We start from the raw sequence: 14,616 nt of genomic DNA on the forward strand, positions 1-14,616 counted from the left end.
TATGCCAATGGGAGTGCTTTACCCGATGGCATAGCTAGTCCACCTCCCCAAGATGCAGTAGCTATGGCAATGGGAGAAGCCCTCTCATTGACATAGCACTGTCTACACCAGGAGTTAGGTTGGTATAACCGCATCACTCAAGAGTGTGGGTACCAACACAGTTATACTGACATAAGTTTGTAGTCTAGACCAGGGCTCAGTGTACAGAGCCTTCACCCGCATCGTTCCAGTATTATAGCAGCAGCAGCTAGTAGAGCCAGCAGACAATAAACCATAAAACATGTTTGGCTCCCTTTCCCACTTCCATGGCTACTAAGTGAACCGTGTCTTCTCCCTATGGCAAAGGAGCCCTCTGAAGACAGTCACAAAGAGGAGGAGAGGGTGGGAGAAGAAACAAGAGGTGCGAAGGGGCAGGGGAGAGGGCTAGGGAGTCAGCAGTAGTAGAGGAAAAAATACTGACAGACTATGGAGGCAATAGCAACAAAGAATTAGGGAGCTTTCTTTCCTAAAGAATTTGTGTGTATAGTCCACAGGCAATGTGCTACAATCTCAGGAACTAATTTTCCTCCTTTTTTGGGCAATATGGTAATACTATTAATTTGCAGTCAATCCATATGTGTGTTCAGTGTACTTAGAGGATTAGGTTCTCTACCCTGTCCGATCTCTGCCTGGGTGCAATGGAGAGGGAAGGCCACAGGGAGCCAGTTGTGGCTCTCTGATCCCCAGAGACCTGGCCCCAGCACAAGTTAAAATGGTACAGGTGCAGTTCTAACTTACACCTTTGGTGTACGGTCCCTCAGTGGAGAATCTGGCATAGTGGTGACTTTTACCACCCTGGAATAGTGATTCATGCATTGGTTGATACTGGTCTTAATGATCCTTTCATCAACCCCTTCATACTTTTATAGTCTCTCTTCCTCTTTATAGAGCAGTACTGTCAGTTATACTTTGCAACCGCTGCAGTAGGTGGCGGTGCTACTGGAGCAGCACAGGCTAAACAATCAAGCCTTCCTCACTTCCTCGACTAAGGTCAAGGGCTTCACCTCTGCACCATTCCCAGTGTGAGAATCCCAAGGTGATTCAAGTCTTCCATTTGACTCTTACCTGTTGAGCTGTCCAGGGAGCTCTGCATCAATTCCCATGGATGTACTACAAAAATGGTGCGAAAGTTTAAAGCAATTAATAACAGTACATTTTTCTTTTTGTGTATGTGATTGATAATTAACACTCTTTAACAGGTTAGTTAATTTTTTTAAACTTAAAAATGAGAGTTTCCTACCTACTGCTGACCCTAGGAAAGATTCCTGGGAGACTGTCCAGGAAATGATAGGAGTCCCTTTACTAAAGACACAGAGAAAAAAATCTATGCCCTGTCACTCTTGTTTTTACAGCTAAAACAGTCTGTGCTCTTGCTTTGTTTCCTGCAGCTCCTTGATGTTGTCTTCCACCTGGCACAGCAGAATCTGCGGTTGCTTGTGCTGGGCCGCAAACACATGCTGACTGGATCTCATAGCTGGAAAAGGCACATTGTGGCTGCTATGCAGAAGAAAGCAGACTTCTTCTTTGCTGAAAATGTGTAAGTATTGAAGATGACTCAATTTACTGGAGGACAAAACTAGATTCATTTTTATTTTTAATTACTTAAACCAGCTAATTTTGTGACTTACTCCAGTACTATTTATTATTAAGCACTGACAGTTCTCAGCCCTATACATGCAAAAGAGAACAACATATTCCTTGCTCCATGGAGTTTACAGTCTAAATGGATAGAGAAAACAGATTAAAAATTGTGCTAAAATACAGAGCTCTCATAATGTACAGTCTTAGGGTATGTCTATACTGAAATAAAAGACCCACAGCTGGCCCGGGTCAGCCGTCTCGGGCTTTGGAGCAAAAAATTGCTGTGTAGATATTCCGGCTCAGGCTGGAGCCCAGGCTCCGGGACCCTCACTCTCATGGGGTCCCAAAGTTCAGGCTCCAGCCTGAGCCTTAATGTCTGCACAGCAATTTTACAGCCACACAGTCCGAACTTGGGCCAGCCACGGGTGTTTGAGTCCTATGTAGATGTACGCATATCAACAGGGTAGGAACCTTTAGATCCACAGGTAGATCTCTGCCAATTGAGCTAACAGATTAACTGACAGTGTAGATTGTCATCGTACATGTCAGTGGTTTCAACCTTTTTCATTTGTGGATCCCTACAAAATTTCGAAAGGAGGTACAAACCCCTTTGGAAATATTAGACATGATCTGTGGACCACCAACCCTTGCTCCCAGTCTCCTTGCTCAGCCAGACCCAGTCTTCCCCTTGTCTCCTTGTCCCAATCTACTTCCTCTGCCATCTCCTTCACTCCCTCTTCAGGTCTGGCTCTTATCTCCTCTGCATTTGAGTCAGACTGCTGCTTCTTGCATGCTGCCTGGGCGCCAGCAGAGGGAGCACTGAGAGCATAGGACAGACAGTATCTCTGCTCCTAGTTCCTGTACCCAACACCACAGCAGCCCCTGGCAGCTAGGAGGAGCAATTTCATGGAAAGTCATACTTAGCTTCTGCAGCCCTGGGATTGAGCATGCCTAGTGTAGATGGAATCTACAGAGAATTTAGCTGCCAAACTCTAACAAGTCTCTACTGAGCATGTGTGAACTAAGATTTCTCAAAAGTTCATAACTTGGCCAAATGGGGTTGTTTTTCATGGGAACAGGAAAAGGCACATCCCTGGCACAAAGATTCTCCCCTCCACCTGCTGAATTTAAGTCCCTGCTCCAGTTTGGAGGTGATAGAGAGCTTCTCAGCAAAATGGTTGTAATAATTTTTAACATGGGCAAAACTGCATTTTTTCTTAATTTTCTCAGAAGCAGATAAACCAATTTAGCTGAAATGTTAAAAAGAAAATACACTATCTAGCCTGAGCAGAAACCCAGCATGGAAAATTTCAGCCTGAATGGTTAAAGTTTGGCAAAGTTGTAAGCAACTGAAAACAGAATCTTGTAATGCAAAGTGTTAACTATAGACACACCTGCTGGCTCCACGTATAATAAATGTGCAGCACTTCTTCTGACATACATATTTTTAGATCCTTGGATGGAAAGTACTGTAGAATTGCAGAGCTGTTGTTATGTAATGGGGCTTTTCTCAGGGAGGGATAAAGTTTAACAAAAAATTAATGTCCCCTCCCCACATCTGTCTCATTTCAGTGAAGATAAAGTCGAGTATATTCTATGAAAAAATCTTAGCGTTTCTTGGGAATGAACCCACCCACAAGTCTATGAATCACAGAGTTACACTGTCTTATGCATGACACTAGAGACACTTTATCAGGTGCTCACATGAAATTATGGATCTGTATGGATGCAGTACAGTTTTGTGCAAGAGTGTGGGACCCCTGAAGACACAATCTGAATGTTAGTGCTTCTGTTCACGGTAGCAGTGTATTGTTAAATCACATGGGAAGTTGCCATTTTGTTACTTGCTGTGTTGTAGTGGGAAGGGAAAACATTCTTTCTACTAGGCAGCTAAATTTTAATTCCCTTCCGAACATTTGGATGCTTTGTGATAAACAGGAAAAGGACCTTGTTTTAACAGAGAACTTAGTGGTGATGGGAATTTGCAGTAATGATGATGAATAAAATTCAGCTGAATGCTTGATTCATTTCCTGCATCCTTTTAGTGCCCATGAGTGACGTCCGTCTTTACTCTTTGTGGTTTATTTAGGTCAGAAGATGACCCCTTCCTATTATATGCCACTCTTCACTCAGGCAGCCATTGTAAGTTTCTTACTAGAGACCTCCTGCGAGATCACAAGGCTTGTATTCCCGACAGTCTTACTCGACATCTGTTCTTTAAGTGGCAGCGTGGACACCAAATGGTGCTTTCCCACTACTGGCCAGGAAAGAGAATAAAATTTCAGGTAAGTTCTCTGCTCTCTTCAGAAAACATACAGAACATACTCATTAAATGCATAAAATATGAGCCACAACTAATAAAAAACTGTAGAAAAATTCCTATTGAGGGCTAAGGGCAGAATGTGCATGGATGAGCACATAAGAGGCAGTGTGCTCAAAATTCCAGTTTCATTCTCAAACAGCACTTTTGCTCACAAAATGTGTGATTTGCCATTGTAGGCAAGAGGACTGATTAATAGACAAGAAAGTGACTCTTCAAGTGCATAAACATCTGTTTACCTGCACAGTTACTTGTTTGCCTTTACCGACCGTTTGGGTGAAATGTATCATAGGTGGACATACTTGAAAATTTTACCCTGAGGGTATGTCTACACTGCAATGTAAGTGTACCATGTTAGGGACTCGTGTTAGGGATTCATGGGCTTGAGTGTCTACATTGTATTTTAACCCTTTGTTAAGACTTTTCTAACCTGTGCTCAAACATAGGGCTCTGGTGTCCACACTGCAGTGCGCAGACCCAAATCAACCCTAGTAAAGTAAACTGTATCCCAGAATCCCTAGTGCCTCCCACCCCTGAAATGTTGCCGCTCTAAGCCTAGGACCATGGTGTACTGTGGGAAAACTTTACTGCCTGCCCTGCGCAATGCCAGGAAGCAGCTGGTTTTGCAGAAGTCTTGATCGGTTCGCTCTCCATTGCAAACCCAGGAGGCTCTCTGATAGCGTGCTTGTAGACCAGTGGATCAGAAGAGAATGGGTTAACAGTGACCTCAGCTGCTGCCATTTGCAAAGGAGGAGGTGGATTACATTTTCAATAGAGTGGACTGAAGATTCTTGGGATAGAGAGGGCTAAAGAGGTTGTCCTATGGAATTGTGGGATACTTCCAGCTGACTCCCGGGATCCGAGTCAAATGGTGTCTACACTGCAGAGCAATAGGGTTTGGATCCCGGTTCCCAGCTCACCTCGAGCTTGGACCCTCCAGCCCTGCAGGGTCCTGGGACCCTGGGTCTGAGTCTCAGGTTAGTGTAATTGCAGTCATAGGCACCGACTCCGTGGGTGCTCTGGGGCTGGAGCACCCACAGGGAAAAATTGGTGGGTGCTCTGCACCCACTGGCAGCCAAGCTCCCCGCGTCGCCTTCCCCACCCCTGCTTACCTCTGCCTCCTCCCCTGAGCTTGCTGCATCCCCACTTCTCTCCCTAGTTTCCAGCTCTTCCCACCACAAAACAGCTGTTTCGTGGCGGCAAGCTCTGGGAGGCAGTGGGGAGGAGGGGGAACGTGGCGTGCTCGTGGAAGTGGCGGGGCTCCGGACGGGGATTTGGGGAAAGAGTCCAATAGGGGCAGGGAAGGGGCAGAGTTGGGGCGGGGACTTTGGGGAAGGGGTTGGAATGGAGGCGGGGCAGGGGTGGAGGCAGGGCCAGGGTTGGGTGTCAACCACCCACTGGCGCTGGGAAAAGTTGGCGCCTATGATTGCAGTGTATATGCAAAGGGGATTAGGCTTGAGTCTGGGCTCGAGACCGGGCTTACATTGCAATGTAAACATACCCTTAGAGCCCTTCGTATCCTGCTTCCAAATTCTGCATTTTCTTGCATCTGTTATAAGCATGAAAAGAGATCATTCTCCTCTTCAATTCTTCTGTAAAGTGCATATTTTTAATCCTAAAATAGAATGCATTTTTAATTCCATTTTAAAGACGCGTTCACAGACAAATACAGATATTCAGTGCAGCAATGTTCTAAACAGGTAGGTTCACAGATAAATGTTGGTGCAGTAAAGAGATACGTTACATTAGTCAGGTATGCAATCAGTACACAGCTAAATGAGTGACGTCCTTCTGAGCATAGCATGCATAGTTTTGGCTGGAGGAAGTCACTTGCTGTTTCCTTGGTGAGACCAATAATAGAATACTGCATACAGTTATGGTGTCTACAGTTTAAAAAAAAATGTTGAAAAATTGAGAATGAACTAAAGAGCCACAGAATCAATTCAAGGCCTGGAGAAAATGCCTCTCACTGAGAGAATTAAAAAGATTAGTTTATCAAAAGAAGATTGAGAGGTGATTTTATTACAGTATGTAAGTAGCTTCACAGGCAGAAAATACCGACTACTAAAGTGCTCTTTAATCTAACAGAGAAAGGACTAAAGTTAAAACCAGACAATTCAACTTAGAAATAAGGCACACATTTTTAAACAGTTAGGGTTGATTAACTATTGGAACAAACTACTAAGGAAATTGGTGGATTCTCTATCTCAGAGGTTGGCAACCTTCGGCACGCGGCCTATCAGGGTAATCCGCTGGCAGGCCGTGAGACATTTTGTTTACATTGACTGTCCGCAGGCACGGCCCCCGCCCAGCTCCCAGTGGCCATGGTTCACCGCTTCCTGCAGCTCCCATTGCCGGGAATAGTGAACCAAAGCCACTGGGAGCTATAGGGGGCCGTGCCTGCAGACAGTCAACTTAAACAAAATGTCTCGCGGCTTGCCAGTGGATTACCGTGATGGGCTGCATGCTGAAGGTTGCTGATCCCTGTTCTATCTCTTGATGTCTTCATATTACGATCAAATATTTAAAGGTACACAAACCAGAAAGATTCTGTGTAGAGAAAATATATTGAGAAGATGAGTGATTGTCCAGTGAGAAAGATCAAGTAAACTGTAGAAATCTTGAAGTCAACAAAGAGATTCCTGTGGTGGTGCTTTCTGAGTTCAACAGAATGTAGTTAGAGAAGAATACTAGGACTCTGTTATCATTTTGTATATGTATATTAACTGGGATTTATACACATCTTAGGTGGGTTCGGTGCAAGGTTTACGAACAGAAATATCCAGTGTTGCTTGCAGTCAGACTACCTATTTACTTTAACATGCTCTGCTTTTTGTGTTTGCTGTTCTGCAAAACCATCCAACCATACTCCTGAGAAAGGGCAGGAAATGTCTGCTAGTCATTACAACATTTTTATTTTTTTTCCATTGAGCAAAGTCAATATAACATTTTTTTCTTGTCTTTACCCACAGCCTATTCTCACTTATGACACAGTGGTACAGACTACTGGTGACACTTGGCATATTCCCTATGATGAACAGCTGGTGGAAAGATATTCCTATGAAGTGCCAACAAAATGGCTTTGCCTTCAACGGAAATAATAAAGAATGCAGTTTTACAAACTAAAACTACAATTGTTTGCCACTGTCGCTAACAGGCAGAATCCAGTGATCATGCACAGTCATGGGATTAATACACCAAATATGAATCCTGCAGCTGACTAAATGTTCAGTAAACATAGTTCACCAAATTCATACCTACTATAACTCCATCAAAGTCAGTGGTGTTACAGTAGGGATGAATTTGGCCCATTACTTGCATCTTTGCTGATCAGAGTTAATTTTGCCCTGTAGTAAATAAAGAGATTTGTTGTAGCACCATTTATTAAGGTGATGAAGGGGTTAAGCATTAGTATGGTCCACAGATCCTCCTAATAAATTTTAGCTTCTAAATTTCCAAAGATGTAAAATCTTGAACTTCTTTGTTAGTTAAAATAATAGTTCGTTTTTTAAATAAAAATTGATCATATTAGGGACTTCACTGTGGGCAATAATATGGCACAGTTGAATTTTGTATTGCCTCTTTCATAGAAACTTGAGTTAATTAGAAGACTGTAAAAGTGGTACAAATTACAGAAAAAGTGTTGTCAACCATTATCATTGCTTATTAACTATTTGTCTGACAGTTGTGAATCCTGTTTTTTCCATATAGCATCCTTATACGAGAAAGTCAGATGGAAATGCAATATTAATCTTTGTGGAAGGATCTGAAGAAAAATTCACTGTCAAGTTTTGTGGTATAAGAAAGCTGATGGGTCTCTTACCAAATGAAGTAGCTCTCACCTGGGCCACTCACAAACAGCCTTCCAGCATGCAAGTCACACCCTGAATGTATGTGTGTAACTGCAGCCTGCCATACACGCTTACACTCTGGCTTTCAACAGCCTTGGTTATACTGCAGGGTGTTGTCTAACTGCACTTCCCCAGTCTTAGATTTTCCACCAGAAATGTATGTCCTGTACTGCCCAGCCCTTTCCTGGACACTACAAGTTATATTAAGTCTGTTATTCCTTTAGCAGAATAATATGCCAACTTATTACTTCAAATAGTTATTCAAACACTTCAATTTAAATACACTGGATTAGATAAAACAGTAAAACAAGTTTATTAACTACAAAGAGAGAGATTTTAAGTGAGTACAAATAATGAGGCATAAAGGTCAGAAATAGTTACAAGAAAAAATATAGATAAGACGTTTACTAATACCCAACTTCATAAACTATAGCAGATTCAAGCAAAGTTTCTCACCATATGCTTTCAGCAGTCTTACTGACCAAACTCTCCCACAGAGTCCAACAAATATTCCTTTGTCACTTCAGCTGTAGTGAATATGACGGGGGGAAGGGGTGTTCGTACCTCCTTTTTATAGTTTCAGTCCATCTCTTGAACACCATTTCCAGCTAGGCACCAGGAGACAAAAAGTCTATGAGGAAGGATGTTCCCTGCTGCTTTTTCCTCACCTCTTTGAGCTTTCTTTGCTCCCCGCTTGATAACTCTGTTTACTATTTAAATGCAAATTAAGCAGAGCACTCATTCCTTTGTTTAGGACAGACCTATTTGTTAACTTCTGTTTGAGCATGGCTGTGGGATTTGGAACATGGGAAACTACATGTTTTATCAGCATGATACTGACCAGCAAATTATGATTTTTCAAATGATACCTTACAAGGCATACTTTGTACAGAGATTATTATAATAGTGTGTAGGGTGTGAACAAGGGATTCTATTAGCCTGATCAGAAGTTACATAGCTGCTGTTTTGGCACATCACCTGCATACAATTACTTCACACCCAACTGTGAACAAGTTTCTGAGGGATCTTGTCAGAGTTTTTCCTCCAATTAAAGAACTTCTCTTTTTGTGGGGGCCTTAACTTGGTTTTATCTGCCCTGATGTTCCCACCATTTGAACCCATTTTCTGAAAACTGCATTTTTAATTGCAATCACATCAGCAAGGGGAGCTGGTGACATACAGGCCTATATGGCAGACCCACCATATTTATTTTTTTATACAGACACGGTATATCTCTGCACGGGCAACTTGTCAAAAATTTCAGTCTCAACCAACAGAGTCATTTGGCCTTATTTTTCCTCAAGCCTTACTGTTCCAAGGAGAGGCTAACTTCAGCATTTTATTTGCAAAGGACTAAACCATTTAGACCCAGCTTTATGGGGATTGCCTGCCCCAATCTTTGCAGTTCACCCTAATTGAGTGTCCACAGCTTGAACCCCGGTCACAGTGTCTAAGCCACAAACTCTTCTCTTGATATCTATCCATAGAGATATTGCACCAGCTGCAGGAACCTTGGTCTATTTGGGACTGGATAATGACTTAACTTTTCACTGACTTTTGGAGGTGACAGCTCATATAAACAAATACAACTCCATGCTTTGACTACTTCCAGCAGGTTGGAATGGGTGGGATTCCAAAAAACTAATGTTAAAATAATAAATTTGGAGATACCATAATAAATTTGGCGATACTAGTAAATGTCACCATTTGTTACTGAATATTTAAAGGGAAATCAAAGGGACTTAACTGAAATTAAATCTAAGGACCAAAATAAAATGATCTACCAGCAAAAGAGAATTTTCTTACAAAATGAGTATTGGAAGCTTTGTGGCTGTACCACATAGTATGCTTCTGAGGGAATTCTGTGCCAAAAAAAATTCTGTGCACAATATTTTAAAATTCTGCAAATTGTATGTGTCAATAAATAAATGTGGAGGCTCCAGCATGGCAGTGGGGAGCACAGGCCACTGACTGCATGGAGACAGGAGATCACCTGCAGCCCCTCCTCCCCTGGGACAGGGACTTGGCAGTGAGGCTGCACTGGACCCTGACACAGTGCAAGGGCCAGGCCAGGCCTGCCCCAGAAACACCCTGGGTCCCTGCCCCTCTGCGCCAGGCATACTAGGTGTGAGTAGGCAAGTTCAGCCCAGCAGGATCCAAGTGTGGAGGGGCTTAGTGTGGGGGGTCCAGGTGGAGGGTGAGAGGGTTCTGTGTGGGGCAGTCTGGGTGTGGGTAGCTCAGTGGTGGATCTGGATGCACCGGGGTTCATTGAGGGGTTCTGGGTGCAGGGACAATGGGACTCTGCAGGGGGTCCAGGTGAAGGTGGTTGGAGCTCAGCAGGGGGAGTCGGTGTGGAGGGATGGGGCTTGGTGGGGGCATCTGGTTGAGGGGGATTTAGTGGGGGGGTCTGGGTGCAGCTGGTTGGGGCTCAGTGGGGTGGGAGTCTGGGTGCGGGGGCTTGTTGAGGTGGTCCAAGTGCAGGGGAGGTGAGGCTTATTGGGATGGGAGTTCTATGAGCCTGCTTAACAGGAGCCCCAGCTGCTCCCCTCCCATTCCCCTATACCCTTTTCTTCCCTATCCCATCCCCCTTCACCACTGTTTCTTCCCCCCCCCCACTGTCACCTCCTCTCACTCCCACATTCCCCTGCCCTATCCCCCTCCACTCACTCCCACATCCCCCTTCCTTCCCTACTGCTTCTTCCTCCCACCCCACCCCCTTCCCCCATTTGCCCCACCCCTTCTTGTCCCACCGTGGGACTCTTATGAAGTTATTGTTAAAAAGTTCTTACATGTAGGAAGGATGAAAGTCTCCATTGTTTAGAAGATCAGCACAAGCCCCATGAGGAAGCTTGAACAGATTCTACTGTTCTTTAAATAGATTTTCAGTCTCCAGGAATGTCAATTTATCTGCCCCACAACCCATGTAGTGGGTTGCCTACATGGCAGCTGGGAAGTGTAATTCCCAGAGTGGGTGGATGGACACATGCTAACTCTGTTCTAGAGCTAGCACCTAAAAGTAGCAGTGTGGCTGCAGGGACACAGCTGGCTGCTTGGGCTAGTCCCCTGACTAACGGGGGTTAGGTGACATTGTACTTAGGTGATTAGCCTGACCTGTTGCCTCTGCCACTGTGGCTACACTGCTATTCTTAGGTGCTAACTTGAGCTGAGATTGGTAGTTCACTGCTGGCGATGATGACAGTGTTATCACAAATCTCATCTGTGGCTACGCATATGACTGAAGTACAAACCCTGATTGACTGTGAGCATAGGAAGTCTGTATCCATGATGTTTGAAGATACAGCTCTATGGCGCCTTTCATGAGCAGCCTGGAAACAATTTCATTGATCCCGCTCAAAACTGATGCATGCTGATCTTGTCAGAGACCACCAGTGAGTCCTGTCCTGAACCATTTGCTCAAGTTCTTTGGGATTAATGCCAGCCCATTGCAGACTGCTCTTTAGGCTGTCTTTGAAGTGCTTGTATGGACGACCAGGGGTGGCAAGTTATGTGGTGCCCGTGCTCGAGCAAATTCAGGAGCCGGGGGCCCAGCTGCACCAATGTACGGGGCCGGGTGTCTCCCCCAGCCCCAACTGCCGCCCCACATACCTCCCCCAGAGAGTCCCTCGGCCCCACCTGCTGCCCCTGTGTGCCTCCCCTGGAGCGTCCCTGCCTGCGCCCTGGGCAGCGAGCAGCTGCCCTGCTGCTCCATGCTGTGATCGCTCGCCAGCTGCTGCTGGCTACAAAAGGGAATGGTGTCAGTGGCAGGCTGAGGAGGAGGAGGCGAACATGTGATGGCAGCCCTCCCCCCCACACCCGCACCCACCACAGGGGAGGCGAGGGGGTTTCCTGGACCTAAGAGGGGCCCGGCCTCTAAGAGCACATGCAGTGATGGTGCCAGGTGAGTGTGCTGCCGGGGGTGGTGGTGGTGAGGGGGGCCCCTCTCCCGGAGCTCGCTGCTGCCAGCGGGGAGTGGGCTGAGTCCCTCCCAAACCCCTCAGCCCCAGCCAGAGCCCTCACCCACCCCGTGCCCCAACCCTCTGCCCCAGCCCTGAGCCCCCTCCCACACTCCAAACCCCTTGGCCCCACCCCATTAATTTTATGTGCACCAATATGCGGGGGGCACTTAGACCCGTTCTGGTCACCACCAAAAATTTACAAACCTGCCACCCCTGTGGACGACCCCTCTTTATTTTACCCTGCCTCAGCTCCCCCTACAAAATCTGTTTTGAAAGGTGGTGGTCTTTCATTCTGATGACATGTTTGGTCCACCTAAGTTGTACTCTCTGCAGCATTTCCTTGATGCTGGTTATGTTTGCTCTCTCAAGGACCTTAATGTTGGTTACTTTGTTCTGCTAGCGAATGCTCATTATTAAGCAGAAAGAGTGCATGTGAAATTGCTCAAGCTGTTTGATATGCCGTCTATAGAGATAGAGTTCATGGCTCAGAAACATACAGGAGAGATGTCAAAACTACTGCACTATTGATCTTCAGTTTGGTAGAGACGGATGTTGTGTTGGTTGAGGACTTTTGTTTGAAGTCAGCCAAGGGCCTGCCTGGCTTTACTGATTCTGAAGGCAATTTCCTTGTCAAGGGAACCGTCACTGGAGATGGTACTGCCCAGATACTTGAATGGATCCACATTTTTCAACTGTGTGCTTTGGGTGGAGATGGCTGATACTGGGGCATTGGCTAGCTTGAGCAGAGATAGTGCATGCACATGTACCCAAGATGGGAATTGCATCTCCTAGGTGTGTGTAGACGTACCCTATATTAACTAAAAAAATCAGACAGGAGCCTTCCTGTGTAGTTCTGATTTCCTGTGGCAGAACATGTGATTGTTATAAGACTTTGAGAGAGATGATGAGGACTGGACTAAAAAAATCTATTTTATTTCTTGGTTGGTATTTTGATATAAGAGCATGGTGTGAAGTTTGTTAACATGCTACATGGGCTGAGGTAACTGGTGGAGAAGCGCTCTGAATGGGGTATGTCATCCACCTTCTCATGCCCATTCGTACTGGGTAGCTCTTTATTTTTCTATCCATCGTGGGTCTGAATGAGATATTGAATCTTTGATCCAAAATACTTGAGTCATATAACCTACTGCCACAACTGCTTGGCAATCAGACTGAATATTCAGTAATTCTCTCCATTTTCCCTTCCAACTGCTTTTCCAAAAGGAACAAAAAGATTCTGGAAGCTATCTACGTTAGCCCCATATATTTCCAATTTTTGCATCGCTGTATTTATATTTTTTCTCAGTGTGCCTATGGAGTGGGTTACTCTTACTATAGGGCAGCGGTTCTCAAACTGTGGATCAGGACCCCAAAATGGGTCACGACCCATTTTAATGGGTTTGCCAGGGCTGGCTTAGACTTGCTGGGGGCCGGGTCCAAAGCCCAAGCGTTTCAGCCCTGGGCGGCAAGGGTCAGGTTACAGGCCCCCTGCCTGGGGCTGAAGCCCTTGGGCTTCAGCTTTGGCCCTCTGGCCTGGGGTGGTGGGACTTTGGCTTTGCCCCCCTGCACTCAGGATGGTGGGGGTTGGGCAGGCTCAGGCTTTGGTCCCCCCTCCTAAGGTCGTGTAGTAATTTTTGTTGTCTGAAGGGGGTCGTGGTGCAATGAAGTTTGAGAACCCCTGCTATAGGGGACAGTGCCAGTGTATTTTAATGCACTGGGAGACTTTTTGTTCTCCTGTGATAAATTCAAGAAAGTAATTTTTTAAATGCATGAAATATACAACATGATCCAAACTGCAGATGCAAACATCCAGCATTTCACCAAAGAGACGTATCCCACCTAGTTCTATTATATTAAAAGGGCAATGGATATTAGAACATAGCTTTCCCAGCTCTTTTAATGACATAATTACAAAATAAAATAATAATTCCCAGCAGGAGAAATCCAATGCCAATAGAGGATTATGTTCATGGCTTTATGGTGGGGAATTTCCCTCTGTACTAGATACTGATATAGAGAATCAGTCTTTCAAATGTCTTGCGATATGATGATGCGGCTGTGGGAAAATATTGTCCAGAAATAAAAGCCCAAACTTCTATCCTGAGGTCAGTAGATTTTCTTCTTTTAACCTTAAATTAGACTCTTAAAAGAGAACTTGAAGGACGTATTTTATTACAAAAACAAATTCTTTAAAAATATTATTTTGAGATGTAGTTTTTATATGAAAGAGTTTTTTCTGAGACCAAATATACTATATATATATATATATATATATTCCAGCTTCCTGATATTTTTGATGGATCATTTCTAAACATGTCTTATGTGAACCACAGCAGTTTTTCAGTGTTCAGAATATATTAGTCTCAAACATACCAAAAAAAAAAAAAAAAAAACCCAGAAAGCAAATAAAAAGAGCCCATATATTATTTTTAAAATGTAAGATTTTTGAAACCAATCTTGGCTTTTTAGGAACCTATCTAATGATTTTTGATTGCTTGGGCTAGATAATACTGCTTCAGAGACAGAGGCCTGGAATGTGTTAAAAGTACATCTCAAAACCCTTTCAAGGTCAAAGGTGTTTGGTGTATTTGGAGAAGCATCCTTTTTTTATTTAAGGTGTATTTTTTAAGGTAATAAGTCAGAGGTGGGCAAACTATGGCCCGCGGGACCCTCCTGCCCGGCCCCTGAGCCCCTGACCTGGGAGGCTCACCCCCAGTCCCTGACCCGCTGTTCCCCCTCTCCCGCAACCTCAGCTCATTGCACTGCCGGCGCAATGCTCTGGGCAGTGCAGCGGGGCTGCGAGCTCCTGGGGCAGCGCAGCTGCAGAGCCCAGCCTGATCCAGTGCTCTGTGCTGCACGGTAAAGGCGC

General features: G+C 44.9%; 1 protein-coding gene across 2 annotated transcripts in view; it reads left to right on the forward strand.

Annotated features, from left to right (window-relative positions):
- PRORP (protein only RNase P catalytic subunit) overlaps positions 1-10,119 on the forward strand; it is a 107,134-nt gene extending 97,015 nt beyond the window's left edge. For both annotated transcript variants that reach the window (XM_084632004.1, XM_084632005.1), the window contains exons 6-8: positions 1,428-1,576; positions 3,710-3,905; positions 6,913-10,119. In XM_084632004.1, the coding sequence (XP_084488130.1) occupies positions 1,428-1,576; positions 3,710-3,905; positions 6,913-7,041 (474 nt within the window). In that variant the 3' untranslated portion in view covers positions 7,042-10,119. The remainder of the gene's footprint in view (positions 1-1,427; positions 1,577-3,709; positions 3,906-6,912) is intronic.
- The last annotated feature ends 4,497 nt before the right edge of the window (positions 10,120-14,616 follow it).

Source organism: Lepidochelys olivacea (genome assembly GCF_965140295.1).
Source record: "Lepidochelys olivacea isolate rLepOli2 genome assembly, chromosome: 6".
NCBI classification, from domain to species: Eukaryota; Metazoa; Chordata; order Testudines; family Cheloniidae; genus Lepidochelys; species Lepidochelys olivacea.